General features: G+C 45.7%; 1 protein-coding gene across 4 annotated transcripts in view; it reads left to right on the forward strand.

The window, feature by feature from the left end:
* EHMT2 (euchromatic histone lysine methyltransferase 2) overlaps positions 1-14,586 on the forward strand; it is a 231,504-nt gene that overhangs the window by 109,029 nt on the left and 107,889 nt on the right. For all 4 annotated transcript variants that reach the window (XM_086924581.1, XM_086924583.1, XM_086924582.1 and 1 more), the window contains exons 11-12: positions 4,575-4,720; positions 4,882-5,025. In XM_086924581.1, the coding sequence (XP_086780707.1) occupies positions 4,575-4,720; positions 4,882-5,025 (290 nt within the window). The remainder of the gene's footprint in view (positions 1-4,574; positions 4,721-4,881; positions 5,026-14,586) is intronic.

Here is a 14,586-nt window from a genome sequence, read left to right on the forward strand (position 1 = left end):
AGTCCTCGCCATCTTGCAGATGGGGGAGCCAGCCAACCAAAGTGAGGCATATGCCCCCTCCCACTGGGGGGTGGCATAATAGCGGGTGTACCCACACCAAGGAAGGGACCCATTGTTCCCAACCTTTACCTAGCTGTAACGCCCCAACCCTGAACCTTACCTCCTCAAACAAGAACCGACCTAGAAGAAGAGAAGAATGACGACGGAAGCGCCATGCTGAAACTGAGAAGAGGAGCATGCTCACTGACTTGGCCCCAACCCTACTGGCCTCATCCACCTCGGACCTGCTTCAGCGAAATCTCGGGGTGTCCTGCAGCCAGCAACCTCAAGAACCCAAAGGACCTGCCCTCCCTTCCACAAGAAATAATTTGTCTCCTGTAAGCACCGGATTTGCTTACCCACTGACTCTGTCTCCAGCCAAATCCGCGAGCCTGCACAACTCTGCAACCGTCGCCTATGGCCCGATTTCTAGTGGCCAAACACCACGAGGAGGTCTCCCTGGCGATCCTGACGTGAGATCTGGTGATCTCTGACCTGCCTCGAATCTCCAAGCGAAGCCTGCAGCCTCTTTCTGGAGGATCCACCAGAACGCGAACAGAGCTGGTAAGAAAACCCAAAGCCTAAAGACACCCCTGCACCTGACGTCCCACGGCCTTGGGTGGTCCAACCGACTGTGTCCCAGCATCCCCAGGCATCCCATCTTACCTCTCCAACCGGTGGTCACCTCCAGAAGATCTTCGTCTTCGCCTGCAGTCTTTGTTGCAACCAGAGAATGTCCATTGAAATCCACAGGGCACCCAACGTCAAACCAGCACCCTGCACCCAGCTGCCCCTGCAGGTGTCTTTTGGGTGCTAACTCCGATCCCCCTTTGCCCTGAGCCTAACACCAGGAGCTTTGCTCCCACAACCTGGTGGCCGGCTTGTGAACAGCCACCAACCGGAGGCCCCCTTTCCCTATTGGATAACATTGGGCCTCAGCACTCTACACCCGGTCGCCCTAGTGCCGCTGATGGTGCTTTGAGGGTGCTTCCTTGATCCTGGGGGAACCCTGGTTCTAACCTCAGAATACCAACTCCCACAAACCTGTACTTACCTGTAAACCGATAACTCAGTTTCCTTCCATAGGATTGCATTGACTGCTTTTTCCTGAAAATTGTTGTGTGGAGTTGGTTATGTATGAGAACTTGAAAACTGCAAATAACTAAAAACTGCTTTGCTTACCTTTCCTCTAGAAAATGCCCCAGTGTGATATCTAGGAATATATCACACTGAGTAGAAAAAGTAATCTTTAAAGTAATCTGAAAAGTAATCTAACAGTAATTTCCACTATATTGAAAGCATTTACGAACATGTAACAAAGTAATTTTCATTGAGCTTGCTTGGATTGTTCAACCTGCCTTGAAAAGTACCATTTATACTTACCTGTACCAAGCTTGCTTGTTTCTAAAAAAAGAAATAAAACGAAATAATATTTTTTTATACAGATCGGTCTGAGTTCCGTCTTTGAGTGCGTGACATAATTTGCTTCCGGAGTGTGTACAACAAATGCTTAACACTACCCTCTGATAAAGCCTTACTGCTTGCCCACAATACCACAAATAGAGAGTAAGGTGCTATCTACTTCTACCTTTGCCTATCTTTGTGGTTCCACTGGACTCTGTGCACACTATACCTCATTTTGGTATAGTATATACAGAGCCAGCATCCTACAGTTGGTTGCCAAACTCCCATAAACTGATGTAAAGTGGGAAGAGTTGCCTTGTGAGAACTATTGTCCCATTGGCTAGTGAGTCCTTCTATCCAAAGAAGGCATAAAAGTGGCACCTCATACACACACCGTCTTCAGATCACTACTGGGCTGTAAAGAAGACAGAAGGACTGCCCTGCTGCTCCTTGGATGCAACAAAGTGAAGCTTCACTAAAACTTGGACTGCACCTGCAGCACCCCAGGGACTCGCAGAGGACTGTGGATGGTGTGCCCACTCATGGAAAAAAGCTCCACTTGTGCCAGGACAGAAGAAGTGCTCGTTGGCTAGCCTTGTGATACTTTTCTAGTTCACCAAAAGCTAAGGAAGCCTGCACTCCTCGAGAGCCCAGCTGCCCAGGAACACCTATCGAAGCTGAATGCATAAGTGCCTATTGGGAGACTGAGCCCTGACCTACACACGGTGTCCCCAAGTCTTTGGGACCCATAGCTGTAGTTGACTATGGTCCTTAGAAAGAAAAGACTCTACATTTTAAGCACCTGCTGAGACTGCTGTAACCAGGTGTTGTGTAGTTCCCACTAATCCGTAGGACCTGAGCGTTTGTTGGACAACATACATTTTGGGTGAGGTGCTAAGACTGATTCCTGGCACCCCTGCAGGATATGTTGGCCTAGAGACCGGCTAGCTCACAGTGCCACCATAAGCCCCCCTAACCCTAGCAGGGAGCGAATAGCTTCTGGTAAGCACTGAACATGACAGCCCTGACCCCTCAGATCCTGGTTACAGATCAGAACCTTTTGCTCAGTCACTCGTGCTATTTTGTTCTCAGAGAATTATGCAGAATACACACTGGGACATTTTCTATATATTTATTGAACCAATGTTATTCTTGTATAAAATACATGTGCTGTGATAACCAGTAGACCGAAGATTATGAAAGTGATTTCAAGCACCAAAAGAGTAAATAGTAGATATAGTTCTACCATGGTGCTAAAACAGTGTATAAATGAAGGCATATAAAACAAGGCAGTAATTGGGCGTACTCCTTCTATGCAAAGCCTATTCTGCGTTTACCAAGAGAGTTTGTAGGTGTGAAGCCAAGAATCACCAAAGGGACGATCCAACCCCATTACCTGGCGGGAGAGAATATAGGAGCCCGCCTTGTTCAAAAAATCGACACCCCTCACGGAGATGTCTGACCGCTGCATGGTGAAGTCTCAGCATGCAGCTCTGTGTCAGCTGAAGTGCCTCCTCTGCAAACCTTTTGGGATTCTCATCTTTTATAATAGAAAGCATCCTTGTGATGTATGTATAGATTAGCAATGTTATTGATATGTAGATAGCCCTGTCGCCCATGGATGAAGAAAGATCTGCATTTGTACATTGTGCGTAAAAAGGCCTTGTACATGGTGTTCGAGGCATCGTGATTAGAAATTAGCAGCTTCGCTACATTGGCCTAACCCAAGCCCATAACACAGGAAATCAGTTGACCAGTGTCGGCTGACTTGAACTGGACTTCCCTTCTGCATCGTGGGAGGTCAAGTCCTGAGGCCGGAGACGAGCCCGGACACTCATGCATAACAGAGTGGCCCCAGGAATAATAACCACATCTCTTCAGTATCCTGCATCCCCATCTTCAGGATCACTGCTTGGCTGGACCGTGGTAAATGAGAAAAGTGCACTGAGAACTCTTAAGCTTGCTGGACGCTAAAAGTAAGTGTCTCCCTGGACCTGCGTGGTTCCTGTGACTGTTCCCCGACTCGTTGTGGCCTGTCCAAATAAAGAGAAGTTGCAGTTTCAGCCAGTTGGCTTCTTACTGCTAAATTACTTACAATTATTTATTGCTGTAGGAAAGTGCCCCTTTTTGATAGATCACCCCCACTTTTTGCCTGGACTTCGCTGCAATTTGACTGAAGTGCACTGGGTTCCTGCTAACCGTTCCCCAGTGACAGTGTTCTTTCCCTAAAACAAGGTAAACTGTTCAATTGTACACCAATTAGCCAGACCTTTAGCACCTTTGTAAGTTTTTTGTAAATAGCACCCAATAGGGCATGGGTGTAGGAAGCTGGCTTTCTATATAGCGCACCACAATGAGGTGTGTAGAGAGTCCAGGCAACCCTTACTCTTTTACAGAGGCAAACATTTTCACACTGAATGCTCTCTTTTGGAGTAGTGTGGGCGAGCAGTTTATGCTCATCAGAGGGTAGTGCTATCCACTTTTTGTACTCACATAGGCAATAAAAGAGACACACACTCCAAGAATAAATTCGAGACCATTTTAGAAAAATTACTCCTGTTTTTATATACATTTTTATACCAAGAACTTTGTAAGAATTTCACACATAAGTAAAATATTCACTTAGATGCTTCTTTACGCGTAATGCATTCCTATGGGAGAAAAAGACATATCCGGTTTACAGGTACTTGCAGCATGTTTCTGTAGTCCCCTTCTGGACTCAAGGTGGTAGAAAGTAAGGTCTAAAGTACTACCAGCAGTTAGGGTATACCTGCCCTGGAGTGTCCGAGTGCAGAGGTGCTGGTTGTCTTGGTAGCCTTATGCGCTTCACCGAAGAAAAGGGGGGTGGCACTTAAATACAGGCTGTGGAGGAGGACTTTGGGACAAGTCTGAAAAAAATCAGGACAGCTGGCCCAATCTGGAAGTGAGTTGCTGTGGTGCTGACAACCCTCAATGGCTGCCTTCATTCTATCTACAAGGTGCACACTTTTAGACTGACCTATACAGTTTATGATTTTTTTTTGTAAGTGATAGGAGTTGGGGGGGGTTTAGATTGTGTGTGTGTAGATGGCAGGTGATTTGGTATGAGTCTCAGTCTTTTTCTTATTTTGGTTCTTTATATCGCCTTTTAGGGGTGTCAAATGATACCAGCTCGATGGAGACAGACCGCTTTGAAGAGCTGCCATTATGTAGTTGCCGTATGGAGGCGCCAAAGATCGACCGTATTAGTGAACTTGCCAACAACAAATGCATGGCAACCGAGAGCGTGGATGGCGAGGTGAGAGCCTGCTGTTGTCACTATAGCTGTAAGAATTGTTTGCTGGGTTGTTTTTTACTGTAGCAAATGGTTTCTGTTACCAATTGTTGATGTTTTATTTTCTCTTTCTCGTTTTCTCAATGATCTTGCGTTCTCATGGACCTTATTCTGCCATCTCATAGCTTAGTGGCTGTATTAGTTCAATTCTGAAGCGTGAGACAATGAGACCCTCCAGCCGGGTGCCACTTATGGTACTCTGCGAGACGCATCGTGCTCGAATGGTGAAGCATTACTGCTGTCCAGGTTGTGGCTTCTTCTGCACTGCTGTAAGTATTGCTTTAAATAAATTAAATAGATTGCCTGCACCATGTTGCCTATTGTAGACTTTCCCTGCCTAAATTGTGTGAAACGTAGGCTACTTGAGTTCTTGTGTTCCATAGATTAGATCTGCTGAGAGTCTTGTTTCCAGCCACATTGAAAATACTAACACAAATATGACTAACAAGCAGCTCATTGCTTTGTTCAAAATTACTGTAATAAACTAAAACGGAGGCCCTAATTTGATGATGATCAAAAGTGTGTCCAAGACAGTGGGTTACAGAGGCAATTGAGATGTCAAAGGGAAGTGTAAATGGAACTGTTTCTTCCCAAAAGCCAGAAATCCAAAATTCAGTCACTTCAATGTACGCTGTATTGTGGTATTTTATTTATGACTAAATTAGCCGAATAAAAATATATGTTGACAGACATTCACTTCAAGTTCAGTGGAGAGAAACCGTCCAGTTCTGGAAATCACCTTGAGTTCCCACTTCTTATCACACTCTCAAGCAATAACAAGGGCAATCTGTCCCCTTACTAGTAATGCCATTGCATACTGCCTGCTAGTGATGATGCCTCTCCGCTTCAGCAGATGCTAAGAAACTGATGTGTTGTCCCTACTGACATCCTAAGCCATGCACCAACAGTATTTTCAGCTGCAGTTGTACATCTTTTGGGGATAGGTGGGTCTTTCGATTGTCAACCAGTCGATTTCGGTCAGTAAAGTGTGTGAAGTTAGTGCCCAGTGAATCTTTCTGTGTTAAGAGCTTGCAGGTCTGTAGGAGAGCCTGAAAGCAGTATGTAATGCATTCTCGAACTCTCAAACACTCACATTGTTTACTAAAGCATTGACTGGATATATCATGTAATACACAAGTTACATTATTTATCATGGTGTGTGCACTCCGTGGAAATGGCAACGTTTTCGGTGGCAGTCAGGACAGAGTTAAAAATGTGACCTCATGTTTCCTGAGGGCACTGGAGACTAAATAATAGGTGGCTTAGCAGGATATGACAGGAGCTTAGCATGGCCCCTTAGCGAGCGGAGCCCGACTAGCTTTTATTACCTGACCTGTGAAGCCAAAGTCCAGTTTTAAGTTCATTTCTTTTGATGTATTGTTTTTGTTGGCTGTAGTACTGAGCATATTAACAGTGACACATTTGCTTGTTAAACGTTGTACATGGTACAACGTTTAAAACCTGAAGGAAAGTATAAGTTATGTAGGGAAAGAAGATACAGATTGAATGTTAAGCCTGCTTCCGGCCTCCAACACTCACTTTAGGCAATGGTCAACTGTTTACGTTTTCGATAGGCGCTTCTAGGTGTTGCAAGGGGTATTGGACATTCCCGCGTTTCACAGGAGCAAAATATATTTGGTGATGCCGTGAGGCCTAGGAGTACTAAAACATCTGCTTATTTAGCATAAACTCACTTCATTCTGGTGATTTTTGAAAGATCTAAAGCTCTTTCTATTCTTATTGGCTCACAGAATAAAAGGTATAACCAAAAAACAACTTATTAGAATTTACATTGCAGGATAAAGGTCAGAACAACTCTACTGGCACCTTTTCATAGGCATTGCACAAATCCACACGGTAATCAGTCCATGTTTTTGTGTCCTGTAAAAATGTTTTCTCCGCCAAGATTTTTCTCCTCACAAGATCTTTATAGACCTAGAATATCTGCCTTTATGTGGGGATTCTGGGAACCCTGCAAGTAGACAAGGATTTTCTATCTCATGGAATTTAATAAATATGCCCATGATGGGGAACTAGGCTTATAAATATCCTTCTCTTTTGTGACCTTCACCTGAATCCTTAGCAAGAGTTTTCTAGCAATGGGACTGATTCTCAGAGTGTACTTGATAATGACTTGAGCAGTTTTACTTTTCAGGAGCTAAATATACCCTTGTGGACCAAGCTAGGTGCAGAAGTGTATAAAACCAGTATTGCAATTCCCTCTTTATTCACTTATGTGAAATAAAAGCAGCATTGGAGGTAAGATGTGTGTTCATTTGTTACATCTCCTACGTTGAATTTCTTCATGCCGTTACCTAGGCATTGCATTATAAATTTCTCAGTCTTCAGGTGTGGCAGCGCATGTCACGCAAAGTTTGTCACAGAAGAAACGCTTTTGTGTCATTATAAATCATACACTTTTAAGGAAAGGGTAGTGAAGGTTGGTACTAGATACTGAAACATGAGGGAGAGGAGGGGATTGAATCTTTTATTTCAAGTGCACTGACTGTAACTATGAAGCGTGAACACACCACTTTTGTGGGTGTGTAATGATAATCAAAGGTTTTGACTGGGTACCCACATTTATAATGTGGTGCATTCTGTTCTGTTTTAGTGTCAAAGTATGATTAGAAATTATTCAGGTCTGGGCTTGAAATTTAAGTTGTGGTCCCCCAGCCCTCCAGAGCCCCAGTCCATCGTGGTTTACCCCCCAGTGAACTCTCTGACGTGACCTGCAGCCACTGCATGCAGCCTCCATCTACAGCAACAGCTCCTAGTAAGAAATACCGGACGCCTAAGGACACCTCTGCATCAGACAGCCCTGGGCCGTGGAGAATAGGACCTAAGGTGTCCCTACTTCACCAAGCATTGTGAGGCCTGAGCCTCCTGTTGGTTCAGTCCGACTGTCCACCCCTGTACCCTCCCCAGTCAAAACCTGCAGCCTCTTTTCGCAAAGACCAATCCCCATAGAGTAACATTGGGCACCCAACTCTGTTTTGCACCCCTGCACCCGGCCGGCCTAGTGCCGCAAGTGGTGTTCTGCTGGTGCTACCCTGGACTGTGCCCACCACTCACCTTAACTCTTGGAGGTTGGCCCCCTAAGTCGCTGTACAGTACCTGAATGTCGTAACTGCTTTTCCATCTATAGGATAACATTGCAGCTTCTACAAATTGCACTGTCAACTTTTTGAACTCAAAAGTATTTCTCTTGAAAAACTTACTTACCTAAACAAATATATGCTGGTGCCTAAACATATATAAAGATACCTGTTATGTTTATAAATTGATGTGGATCTCCCTATTGAGTTGTGTATATTACTTATTAACTATTGTGTGTACATGTACATGTCTTGCACTCCTTGCTAATAAGCATAGGGTTGCTCGACCACACTACCCCCTAGTAGAGAACCTTAGGATTGCTAAAACAAGCCCTTGTCCATTCATAGGGGAACCCCTGGACTCTTTGCACAATATATCTCATTTTAATATATCAAGAGTCAGCTTCCTATACTAAGGCTGCTTGTCCATACTACCCCAGATAGAGCACCTTGGGATTGCTTGAGCAAGCCCCTATCCACTTTTAAGGGATGCCTGGTCTCTTTACACAGCATACTTCTTTTTTTTTTTTGCTGTATGAAGAGCTAGCTTCCTACAAGAGTGTAGGCAGCTGGCTCGATATATAGTGTACTAAAATGAGGTGCACTGTGCAGAGAGTCCAGGTAACCCTTACAAGTGTTCAGGCGCTTGCTATTACAATCCCAAGGTGCTCTATTTGTGGCAGTGTGGTCGAGCACCCTTAGTCTGTCGTAAATATTTAATTTACTATCTTAATTTCTATGCGGTAAAGTCAATAAGAATAACTCATAATAAATAAGAGGCAAAATCCGTGATATTTGAGGTTTCTCAAAAAGGGTTTTATTCCTATAAAAGGAATTGGGTGATTAGCATATTGGCTCGAGCCAAGGTGGCATACCGTTCCGTCACCACGCAGGTTCGGGAAGGGACAGACTGACAGAGTCAATGGTAATATGCGGGTATGCAAGTATGCGACAATACATTATTGACAGGCATTCATATATATAGTCAATGCATTACAGTAAAGGCATATGCAGGAGGCGTAACAGCTGAGAAGAGAGATAAGAGTACATGTACGTAATACAAAAAGGCGTTACAATAGGCGTGCACGAAGGCGTGAACAAGAACGTCATTTAACATGATGTCACAAGTAGGCGGATCCATGAGTGAATCCGGCAGTGCCAGCAAAAATACATGGCAGAGATGCGCGCGCAGCAGTATGACGTGTAATGTACGTGTAACTTGAGGGGTGGAGGGGAACTTGACATTTAGCCCTCAAGTGGAGACAGATGTCTGGATGTCAGATCAACCTAATCCCAAATCGTATCTAATATCTCATGTTTAAGGAACTGTATTATCTGGTAGGAAAAGGTCTCTCGGACAAAAGGCTATTTTATACTGACTGTGAGTGCGTGTATGAGCGTCTACGTGTCTGCATGAGATGCGAGGGGTGCGAGGGAGGGCATGGGCCTACCATGGAAACAGAGGCATGAATTACTTGCATAGAGACAGTGAGGCCAAGCCCTTTGCTCTGCAGCTGGAAGGATGTTGACATGAAACTACTAGACAGGAATGTATTTTCGAGGAGTGGAGCAGATAATTCGAAGGTTGAATACAGTCTTGGCAGGCAACAGGCTGAGCCAAGCACCGTTAGCCGCGCAAGAAGTAAGGCAGGGGTCACTGGTACAGAGGCAGCCTGGGCTGAGGCTTTCAGAGTCAGAAGGCAGGAAAAAAAGAGGCTCGATGGCAGAATTCAGGCCTACTTCGCCAGAGCTGAAAAACGTGCAAAGTATACCACAAAAAGACGTTGGCATAGCATATTTAGAAACTGAATATTCAATCCGTTCATGGCGGATCTGAAAGAGAACATGTTAACGTTGGACGCAAATGTATTTGCGTCTTCATAGCTGGCACAGGAGGGAAGTTACATGCACTTCAAGCTAGTACATGGAGTCGGTGGGGTCTAAGATAGGGGACACAATCGACCATAAAATTTATATTACCTCAAGTCCTAGGCATTTTTTTGCACACACAGAACCAATAAATGAGACACACGCTCAATAAGGAAATCTGATGGCAATTTAGAAAAATAACATAGCTTTTTATATTAACTTAGCCACCATATTCTTCGAGATTCAGTAAGTACTTTTGAAGTTAGAAATTTTCATAAACAAAGAAAATACAGCTGTCAGATTTGAGGTATGAGCCTCGAACGTGGTAATGTTAACCTATGGGAGAAACATACACTGCATGGAGTACTTGCAATCGAGTTACAGGGCGGTTCTTCTGGACTTCAGGTAAGTAGCGGTCAAGGTCCTAAGAAATACCAGCAGTTTCCGTTTACCTGCCCTGGTGTGTCTGGGTGCAGTGGTTCTGGTTGCATTGGTAGCCTCAAACGCTATCTCTAAATTCAATGGGAAAATTGTAGGAAGCTGGCTCTTTGTATAGTGGAAGCAAACCTAAAGAATTGATGGACGGAGCGCCAAAACCTTTCAGACACTCACCCTCTGTCACAGATCTGGGTTCAATCCATCATCGTTCTTTAGCCCACTTCGCCACCCCACTTCAGACCCAGCCATATGCAAATCAATCTTGACCCAGATCCTCATGGGAAGAGTCCAGCCTGAACTGTCAAGCCAGATCTTCCCTGGACTGTAAACAAGCGTCCTAGGACCAGTTTCGGGGTAACACCCCTCATCAAGCAGCATAGCTTGCATCCAGTGGCAAAGTGACCGGATCTGAACTGGGGTATTAGTGCTGTGTGTCTCCGGTCAGTCCTGGTGTCATCTCACTCGGTGGAGGAGACCGATCTGACCTTCATGTGTAAAGGTACTTCTTCCTGGGGGCTGCTGCATCAGATTGGCCAGTGAGCGGCAACACGGTAAACCGGACTCTGCTTCTTCAGTACCTGCGGACTGTAAACAAGCGTCCTAGGAACTGTTTCAGGGTAACGCCCCTCATTTTTTTTTTTTGTAAACAATTTTTATTGCAGATCAAATCACAGAATATATCAATCACATAATTATCATCAGTATGAAAACCCCCCTTCGGTTGTAAGCCCCCATCCTGTATACACAGCCGTTCAGCCCACATCCCGGAGGTCGGGCGGCAAGATCACAAAACGGTGCAATCCTCACAGTCGGAGGTCACTGTACGGCGCATGGGAGGGTTCCACTGTCTGCTTTTTAATTTTTTCCTAAGCCCCATCCTCACTGTACTGTCTACAACTAAACATCCCAATGACACCGCAGGTAAGGGGTCCCTCACCCTCCCCTCAAAACTCGCCCTCCCCTCCTAGTGTCACCAATCGTTCTCGGTTAGGAATTAGGTCTGTATGATTGCAATCAGACGGCTGTAGTTATCTACTGTGTGTGTGTGTGACTGGTGTTGGTGCTGCCGTCCCGTGGTCATTAGTGGGAGCAGCCGCCCCTTCTCGTTCATCCTCCTCCTCCTCCAATGCGCTATCTCGCAGTGCTTGCACTAAGAGTTCCCATTCCATAGCCGCCTCCAGGGCCCGTTCGTCTGCCCTCCTGCGCGCCAACTGGTATCTAATTGTGCTCTCGCTCGCCGCCCACTTCAGAAACTCAGCGAACCATCTGTGGTGTGTCGGGCTCGTTTTCGATTTCCATCCCCTTGTCCATTCCTGTTTGGCTAAGAGGAGGCCCATATCAATGAACCTGCGCGGCATAGCTTCTTGGATTTCTCGGAGGCGAGGGCATGTGGGCTGACTAAAAAAGTCAGTGATGTAATCGCTGAATTGAGTGCGGGTTCCTGGAGGCCTGTAGATGAGGGTGCCTCTAAGTGTGGTCCTAGGGTCGGTGTGGATCTGAAAGTGGAGATGTTCAGTGGTTGCTAGATTATCGTCGGAGCTGGTCGTGAATTTGATGGTGTTCCTATGGATGATGGCGATGCCTCCTCCTGTTTGATTGGTGCGGTCTTTTCGGATAATCTTGTAAGCGTCCGGTATGGCTATGGCGATGTTGGGTGCTGATGATGTGTTCATCCATGTTTCTGTAAGGAAGGCGATGTCCGGTGACGCAGTGTCGAGTAGGTCCCAGAGTTCAGTTGCGTGTCTGTGGACCGAGCAGGTGTTAAGCAGGATGCACTTCAGGTGGTTAGAGTCGGAGCTGTGTATGGAGGAAGTGGATTTGGTGAGGGTTCTGAAGCAGTTGAACTTGCAGGAGAGGCAGGCGAATGGGCTGTGGGTACGTCCTGGGGTGGCTTCGCAGCATTGTGGTGTGCGCCCGGGGTTGAGGGCGAGGAGAGTTGCGGCATCATATGTGAATCTAGTGGGCTGGGTGCGGCGGGGACCAGGGGGACTGGCGCTGGGCGCGGTCCAGGCGCGGACGGGCGTAGACGGGCTTACCTTTGGCGCGGCCGCCGCGCGTAGGTCCATCTGTCCTAAATGGAGAGTGGAGGGGGCGGAGCGTGGGAGGGGCAGCTGGGAGGCGGGAGCGAGGTGGAGGGAGGGTCTGGGACAACAAACAAAATGGCAGCAACAATAACAAATGCTGCAAGACCGGGCGAGATTGGGACACAAAGCAGTTACAATAATGGAGCGCTATGGGGGTGAATTTATGCAGCAGTGGCTAGCGGTAGGAAGCGCTGTGGCAGAGTTAAAGCGCTACGATATTTGGCTGCCGACGATAAGAAATGCACACAGCAGCAAGTATTACACGAGCAAGCAGTCGAGACAAAGTGCACTCTGCAGTAAGTATTTAACAATAGATACAAAGCCCAATCAGTGCGCGACTTAACAGCAGTATGCACTCAGCAATGGTTATCTAACAGTGATACAATGCCCAAGCAGTGCGCGATAAGCAGCAGTATGCACTCCGCAATGGTTATCTAAACAATGATACAATGCCCAGCAGTGCGTAAATAGAGAGCAGTGGCTAGCGGTTGGAAGAGCACTTGTGAGAATTAAAGCGCTACGATACCAGTCGGGGAAGAGGTGAGGGGAGCGACCGCTTCTACCGGTCTTAATCCGGATGGACAACATGACAGCCATGAACTATATACAAAAACAGGGGGGACACACTCTCTACAGCTGTCCCAGCTTGCACAGAACATTTGGAGATGGACCATTCCACAAAACATATATCTGTTTGCAGAACACCTTCCAGGAGTTCACAATCAGATAGCAGATCTGTTAAGTCGACAGACAGAACAGATTCACAAATGGGAACTACATCCGCAAGTTCTTCTACCATTCTTTCACAAGTGGGGTCATCCAGACATAGATCTGTTCGCCACACACGAAAATGCAAAATGCCCAACATTCGCCGCCAGGTTTCTACACCCGCTGTCTAAGGGCAATGCAATATGGGTGAACTGGTCAGGCAGATTTGCGTACGCTTTTCCGGCACTACCGCTAATTGTGCACAAGCTAAGACCACAGTCGCTCAAACTGATTTTAGTAGCTCCCACGTGGGCACGCCATCCGTGGTATACAACACTTCTAGAACTATCCCTAGTTCCACACCAAAAACTACATCTGACACCATCCCTGCTAACGCAGAACCATGGAGACATCAGACATCCAGACCCAAGCCAACTGAATCTGGGGATCTGGCTCCTGAGGTCTTAGAGTTTGGTTATCTTAACCTACCACCAGACTGTATGAATATCATTAAAGAAGCCAGGAGACCTACTACCAGAGCTTGCTATGCTGCTAAATGGAAAAGATTTGCCATTTACTACAACAATAACCAAACTGATCCCCTACATCAGGGGTCTCCAAACCGGTCCTGGAGGGCCAGATCCATGGCAGATTTTTTTAATTACTACATGTATCTCAATGGGGATATCAAAAAAATCTGGAATGGATCCGGCCCTCCAGGACCGGTTTGGAGACCCCTGCCCTAGATGCTTCCATCCAAAATATCATTTGCTACCTTCTACATTTACAAAGATATAACTTGGCATATTCATCTATACGCCTACATCTAGCAGCAGTTGCAGCATATTTACAAAATAGACATCTGTCTTTATTTAGAGTGCCTGCTATTAAAGCATTTATGGAAGGATTAAAAAGAATCCTTCCTTTACCACCCTCTCCAGTGTGGAACCTAAACATTGTTTTTACAAGTCTCATGGGACCACCTTTTGAACCTCTACACAGATGTGAACTGCAATTCCTCACGTGGAAAACCGATTTTTTAGTAGCTATTACCTCTCTTAGAAGAGTTAGTGAGATTAAAGCTTTCACTATACAAGAGCCAATTTTACAATTACGCCGTAATAAAGTGGTACTCCGAACAAATCCTAAATTCCTTCCAAAAGTCATTACTCTCTTTCATTTAAACCAATCTGTAGAGTTACCGGTGTTTTCCAAAACCCAGACTCTGTAGCAGAAAGAGCTCTACACACCCTAGACGTTAAAAGAGCTCTTCTCTATTATATAGATAGGACCAAATCCTTTCGCAAAACAAAGCAACTGTTTGTAGCTTTCTCTCCACCACATAAGGGCAACCCCATCTCTAAAGCTGGAATTGCTAGGTGGATTGTAAAATGTATACAAATATGCTATCAAAAAGCAAAACGTACATTAACAGTTCCTCCTAGAGCGCATTTCACACGCAAACTAGGAGCCTCCATGGCTTTCTTAAGGAACATTCCCCTAGAAGACATCTGCAAGGCACCAACATGGTCTACAACACACACCTTCACTAAGCACTACTGTGATGATGTGCAACCGAAGCAGCAAGCTGCAGTAGGCCAAGCTGTCCTAAAAAATCTTTCAAACTACTGCA

Source organism: Lissotriton vulgaris, chromosome 5, assembly GCF_964263255.1.
Source record: "Lissotriton vulgaris chromosome 5, aLisVul1.2, whole genome shotgun sequence".
NCBI classification, from domain to species: Eukaryota; Metazoa; Chordata; class Amphibia; order Caudata; family Salamandridae; genus Lissotriton; species Lissotriton vulgaris.